The 6,429-nt window shown below is 46.4% G+C and overlaps 1 protein-coding gene across 1 annotated transcript; it reads right to left on the reverse strand.

Moving 5' to 3' along the window:
* Window positions 1–4,675: 4,675 nt before the first annotated feature.
* Window positions 4,676–6,429, reverse strand: LOC100834080 (60S ribosomal protein L9). Its single transcript, XM_003562669.4, has 3 exons — window positions 5,972–6,429; window positions 5,183–5,305; window positions 4,676–5,000 (listed from the first exon to the last, which is right to left on the reverse strand). Exons 1-3 carry the CDS (start codon window positions 6,332–6,334, stop codon window positions 4,917–4,919), a joined length of 570 nt encoding a protein of 189 aa, XP_003562717.1. The 5' UTR covers window positions 6,335–6,429; the 3' UTR covers window positions 4,676–4,916.

The following is a 6,429-nucleotide window of genomic DNA, read 5'->3' on the forward strand; positions in this document are numbered from 1 at the left end:
GATTTCAAAGTGTATCCAATTGGTTTTTAAGGTGCAGTTCAAAATTGCTTCTATTTGTTTTGGGGGCATATTTCATAGTGCATCAAAACTAAATTTAGGGCATTTTTGAAAAGTGCCCTGAATAGTATCAAATACATATTTGAAATGGTGCCTCCATTGTTAGGGGCACTTTTTCAAAATGCCCCAAATACTTTTAGAAACATGAGTAAATGCAGCACTATTTAAACTGCCCTTACAGGTTTTTGAGGCAATTTTTGTACATTCCAGGGCATTTTGAAGTGCCCCGGATCAACTACTCTGCTGTAGTGACCGTGACCTGCCGGCCGCACGGCTGAAGCATCAACAGATGAAGGACAGGAAGGCGTCAAAAGCCGCTTCGAACAAAGGGAGAAAAGGCTGCAAGGCTTCGGCAGGTCAGGGAGAGAACAAGAAGCGATATTAGTCAGAGGTATTAAACCATGATCCTTTCCGAAACCTTTTGACGACTATACCGCTCGATCTCCGAAACCTTTGGACGACCATACGCTCCATCTTCGTTAAAGCCACTACTATGAGAACCCTCTGCTATGTGAATGAATGATGGCATGTGATCCAATGCATCTTTCTTTGATGCGATCCATCTTTCTCTGATGCGGATGTCATGCGTTGATGTGAAGCTTATTTGTGATGCCGCTTATTTTTCCGTGCTGTGACATGCGGTAGATATGAAATATATTTGTTTGAAATAGCCCCAGTGTTGTGTGGCCAGACTACTCGCCGTTGTGGTTGTAGCATGTGGCGCTTGTCCTCTACCAATTTTTAGTAAGCACAGACTGATCGTGTCAGCCAGTAGATCCTTGTCCTGTTGCATGTAAAATGTGCGTATCCTCCTGTAGCGTGTCAAATGTGCCTATCCTCCTGTAGCATGTCAAATGTGGTTCGTCAATTAGAAAGAATTCTGGTGCCTGTAGTAGTAGGGTACCAATTGATTTGGCATAAATCATAAAAATCTGGTTTACGTGACCCCAGATAACGTATTAACAGTATACATGTGTTGTATTTATTTTTCCTCGGTTCTTAAATATAAAATGTTTTGGGGCCTCTTTGGATCATAAGATTTTTGAAGATAAAATAGAGGATTCCAATCGTAAATAATATTTCCTATTGATGCCATTTGGCTTATAGAATTGGGACCAAGGAATTTCAAAGGATAGGAACTTTTCCTTCAAATTTTGGAGGAATTCAAGCATTAGGTCTATCTCTGAAATTTTTCTTGCATCTTCTCTCTATCTCTCTCATCTCTTGCTCCGTCTAATCTCAAAAATACTATTTCTTCCGATCCATATTAATTGTCGAAATATACATGTATCTAGATGTTTTTTAGACATAAATACATCCATATTTGACAAATTTGAGAATATTAATATGGATTGGAGGGAGTATATTTTTTATAGGGAACATCCAAACACTCTTTTCTAACAATTCCTATGTTTTGAATTTCTATAGTATTCAAAATGATATGATATTGCAACGGAGCAGGCGCGCACGGACTACGTACCGCTGCGGGGCGTGCGTAACTAGTCTGACAGAATCCCTTTTACGATCTCACGTCACAAACTTTTATCAGGAAACACGTGCACAGAAACGGGCACACTGGCCATCCCGCGGCCCGCCAAGTCCGCTCGGCCGCAACATCGATCTCGTTCTCGATCTGTAGGACGCAGGCACTCGGCACGCCAGCAGTTGCCGCCGCCGGCGAATCCTCTCGAGCAGCCGATGCCGGCCCGCCGCCGCCGTGAATCCTCTCGAGCAGCTAACTCTTGTTGTATATTCCCGTGTCCGTGGTAGCAAGCTCAAAAAGCTCAGAAACTGCTATAACAAATCCTAACTCAACACGTTTGCGGTTTGCTCAATATGTTCCCCCGACTATAAAAATACATATCCTTAATCCGTTCTTGAATAAGTACAAGAGTATCACTAGCAAAGTCCCTGAAACCAGTTGTCCAGTTCTAGGTGACAGAAGATTTTTTCTTTTTTTGCTTATATCAATGATCAAAGCATTTTTTTTTGCTTCCTCTAGGCTGTTGTGACGTGACTGTCGTGTCCGCCGCCGCCATCTGCCCTCCCGCAAGCCGCACTAGTCATCATGATATATACATATTTGATATCATAGGTGTTATTTATTTATTTATTACAAATTTGGTCAGACTTTAACAAGTTTGACTTTACACACAGCTAGAACATCTTACACTAAGGAACGGAGGTGATAGTAGATAGATGGGGGAAAACTAGAGAAGATAGTGTGTATTGCAGGTACCGTTACACAACTAGCTTTTGAGGGAAAAACCATGTCGGTTTACTCTCCATATTGGGATAGATGACAACACGTTATGCTCGTCAAGAAAATAGTATATCAATTTGTCTGTCTTCTCCTTGGAAGCAGAAATATATGTTGAGTGTCTTTTGCCGAGACGAAGAGTGTGCCTGTCACGCAAGTCGGCGACAAAACCCATGCGTTTGCACCCACGTCCGCCTCTAGAACCTCGACCTTAAGATTGTAGGGACGATATGAGAAGGGCAAGTATTGTTGTCGCTTTAACATGAGTAACTTGCCGTTGGAGACAAAGAGATGCCGAGTTGTACCCGACGAGCTCGACGCCATCTGGAACCCCAAAATCAAGGTCATAAAACATGTCATGGTCCTCCGGGTTGTTTGATATTGCCCTGCCATCATCGGTCTCGTGTGAAGTACTTGACACATCGTCGTAAAATCCATCCTCCACCTCTTCTTCATCCTCTTCACTCGACACTTCCTCTTGGTCTCCATTGTCTTTGTCCTCGCTACTTCGGTGGTCTGCTATTGCATTATCGTCGCCAGACTCATCAAGAATGCTCAATGTATCTTGATCAATGCTTGATGCCTTGTTGTACTCTGAATCAGCTTCATCACCGTCATTACCTGACACATGTCCATTGTCTCCGCTCTCTCCTTCTCCGTCCTCAGCACCACCAACCATCGTGGGCATGATAACATACTCAACATTATTAATAGCAGGCGTGCCGTCATCATCCTCATCAATATCCATCATGACAAGGCCACCGTGGTGGGTGATCCCATAGAGGGCATCTCCACAAAACACGACGTCAAATATCGAGGCATATGGCATCTCTTCCCTCGCAGGGAACCATGCCTCCCATTTCCCAGGACGGCACAAGATGATCGGATAGTTCAGGTTGTTGGTCGTCACGGCGACGATATCATCCTGGGTCGACCGCAGGAGCACGTTGCGGATCTCGAAAACGTGGGAGACCTTCCCGACGAGGCGGTCAAGCGCAGGGAGCGGCACACTCGTGTCGGTGAAGGGGTCATGCAAGAGGTAACTGCGTCGTCCATTGTCCGTGCTGATCATACGGTACAGGACGAGCCAGTTGTTGCTGGCACCTACGAACACCGTGTCGCCGGGGAAGGTGACACGATGATGGACCTTGCGATCAGGCAGGGTGACGAAGGAGCCATCGGAGCGGATGATCCAAGGTAGCTCTGGACGGACGTGGTGGCGGACGGCCGAGTGCCAAGGACGACACACGGCGCGGAAACGAGCACGGTCTTGGTGGAACGGGAGACGGGCGATGACCCGTCCTGTGAGCTCCGGGAGGAGATCGGCCCACGGAGAAGAAGGCTGCGGCAGACTCGACGACATGGCGTGATTTGCCGTGGTATTCGATCGTGTGCAAATCTGCAATCGGGTATATGCCGGTATACGTCCTTTGATTAGCTGGGATCCTGGAAATATCCGTGTCGGGACGGAAAGGAAATTTCCATGGAATCCTGGAAATATTCAGCTCCATATATATGAGTGGAGAAGCCGGGACGGTTCCGCTGTAAAACTGAGTCTCGATCGAGTAAGGTTACGGAGCCTCTGCACGTCTCGGTCTATTGCACGGTCGACGGTGTGCACCAGGTCTATGACACGCGGGCCAAAAAAACCAGCGCGCGGCAGTTTTGGGTGCCCGATTTGTCAGTGTCTTGCTCGAAGCCGCTGCACCTGGGATCGGAACCCAGTCTCAGCGTCTCTGCGGTGCGCCATGTCTCGAGCCACACTTTCCTATGTAAGTACTGTATACACGTATAACGAGCTACTCAAGCATGGTGCCATCCTCATCCTCCAAATTACAGCTACAATAGCGAGATCGATCGATCGGTCTGAGGCCTCCAGAGAAGACGTCGGCGTCCAAGGCCTCGACCGTGTAGGAAATTAAGACGTGACGTGAGTAGCGCGGCTTGAAACGTCCAACTCCCAGGTCCCAGCCATCCGGCAGCCGCAAGCAAAGCGGTCCCTGGCCGTTTCCCCGACCCGGGCACGGGCACGGGCACAATGGTGACAGACCAAGGGTGCGTCAGCCGCTCACGAAAATAATACTGGCGTTTTGCCTGCCGTAAGAAGAAGAGAAAAAGCAGTGTTGCGTGCGCGTGCGCGTGTATTACATCCAAACTAGCTGTATTAGAAACTCCAGATGCTCTACTTTCCAATGGTATAATTTTTGTGATATAAGAATCATGTTAAATTAGTTAGATTTAGATGTTCATTTTTCTCACCAATTAAAAGCAACCAAAACCAACAAAAAATTCTGGCTAGCCAAATACTTGGCATAGCAAGGTTGGGCCCTAACCAAACATATATTCCGATCGACCAAAAAGATCTTGACATAAATAAAATTATAATGACTCTGATAAAGGATTTCGACAGGAACATGAACATAGAATGGTTCTCACAACACAGTATAGTAAAGGAGCACTTTCCGATCAAGTTACATGACATCCTAATCCAGTACAAAATTCCACTGTCAACTTATGAGCGACAAAAAACACAGCAGATAATGCTGGTCTAACTCTCTAATACAGCTTTTGCTACCAGCTACAAAGTAAATGCAGCTCACTACTCTTCCTTGATGGCACCCTTGTCGCTTACGTAGATACCGTCCAAAAACTTCCTGATATCCTTCTTCTTAACATGGCATTTCTGTTCCAAATAGAAAAGGAAACCAAATGAATCATCATGCGATGTAATCAAACAATATAACAACATTCTAATTGCCTTAACAATCTCATAAAGAACAGCAGGAGGTAAACAATTCAAAGGCTAGATTGTTCATGTTGCACACTTTAAGGTAGGACAAATGACAGTGATGCAAGGATTCTAACCTGGTTAATCAGAGCAGCAGAACGAGAGACAAGCTCAATGTCATTGCCATCAAGGACTAGCTCATCCTTGACCTTCTCAGAACGCAAGATCGTCACACCGTCAAGCATGTCAACTTTCCGCACCTATTCAAGGAAAGAATGTCAATACAGTTCAGACATGACTCAACCAACTTTAACAGATAGGAGGGTTACAACAGATAAAGGCATTCAGGGACATAACCAAGCAAAACAAATGCTGAAGCTACATTTGTCTCTCAAGAGACAATTACATTACAGCATATGGCACAACAATAGTAATGCTAGTGACCCCTGTTGAGTCAGGCTAGATTGATCAAATAAGCGTGTAAGGTTGACAACATCTATGTTGCTTATCTCACTTCTAGGTGAACAAATCATATTCACTAAACAGCGGATGAAATTCTCAACCCTCAGTCATTTACAAATGTTTTACAAGCTACAGGCACATAGGATGAGCGCCATGATGGGCAAAGAAACCAACCGCAGCATACACTATGCTAACATAGATCTGACTATGTATGGCCAAGTACATTAAAATCTGTTGAATGCAACACTATTATCCAATTAGCTTACGGAGCATGACAAGTTTTGTGTGGTCACTTGCAACAGTAAGTGATCTAGTAGCTAGATGAACAAACTACATTCACAGCCAATAGCTTCTAAATCCTCGACAAATCCAACACCCCAAAATGGGGTTTTCGAATCCTAGCTTGATCGTTCAGGTTGTAATCGTTGCGGGCCACAAAAATGATGATTTGGTCTGTATTTTACCTTCTTCTCTCCGAGGAAGTTCCTGATCTCGATGGCCTTGTTGCCGGAGGTGATGGAGGCGTTGATGGGGAAGTGAGCGTAGACGAAGCGCATCTTGTAGCGGAACCCCTTGGTGACGCCGGTGATGAGGTTCTGGACGTGTGAGATGGCGGTGCGGATGGCGGCCATGGTGCGGCGAGTGCCGAACCACGCGTCCACCTTGAGCTTCCTGCCGCCCTCCTGCAGCTGGAAGTCGAGGTTGAGGTGCTTGAAGTTGCGGGTGAGTGTCCCGCGCGGGCCCGACACGGTGATCATCTTGGCGGCGACCTTCACCGTCACTTCCTCCGGGATCTCCATCGTCTCCGATGCCAGGATCGTCTTCATCTTCGCCGGCGCTTGGAAGTCTGGGGAGGAGGAGGCGGCGGCGGCGAGGGTGGTAGGGTAGGCTTCTGTTGCGGCGGCGGAGAGGAGGCTAGCTT

This window comes from Brachypodium distachyon, chromosome 1 (assembly GCF_000005505.3).
Source record: "Brachypodium distachyon strain Bd21 chromosome 1, Brachypodium_distachyon_v3.0, whole genome shotgun sequence".
NCBI classification, from domain to species: domain Eukaryota; kingdom Viridiplantae; phylum Streptophyta; class Magnoliopsida; order Poales; family Poaceae; genus Brachypodium; species Brachypodium distachyon.

What these genes read in the sequence shown, in the direction of transcription:
- LOC100834080 (XM_003562669.4), bottom strand. Translation starts at nt 6,334, where the DNA reads ATGAAGACGATCCTGGCATCGGAGACGATGGAGATCCCGGAGGAAGTG. An exon ending in ACTTCCTCGGAGAGAAGAAG is followed by an intron (nt 5,306 to 5,971) that starts GTAAAATACAGA and finishes TTCCTTGAATAG; the next exon opens with GTGCGGAAAGTTGACATGCT. An exon ending in CTGCTGCTCTGATTAACCAG is followed by an intron (nt 5,001 to 5,182) that starts GTTAGAATCCTT and finishes TATTTGGAACAG; the next exon opens with AAATGCCATGTTAAGAAGAA.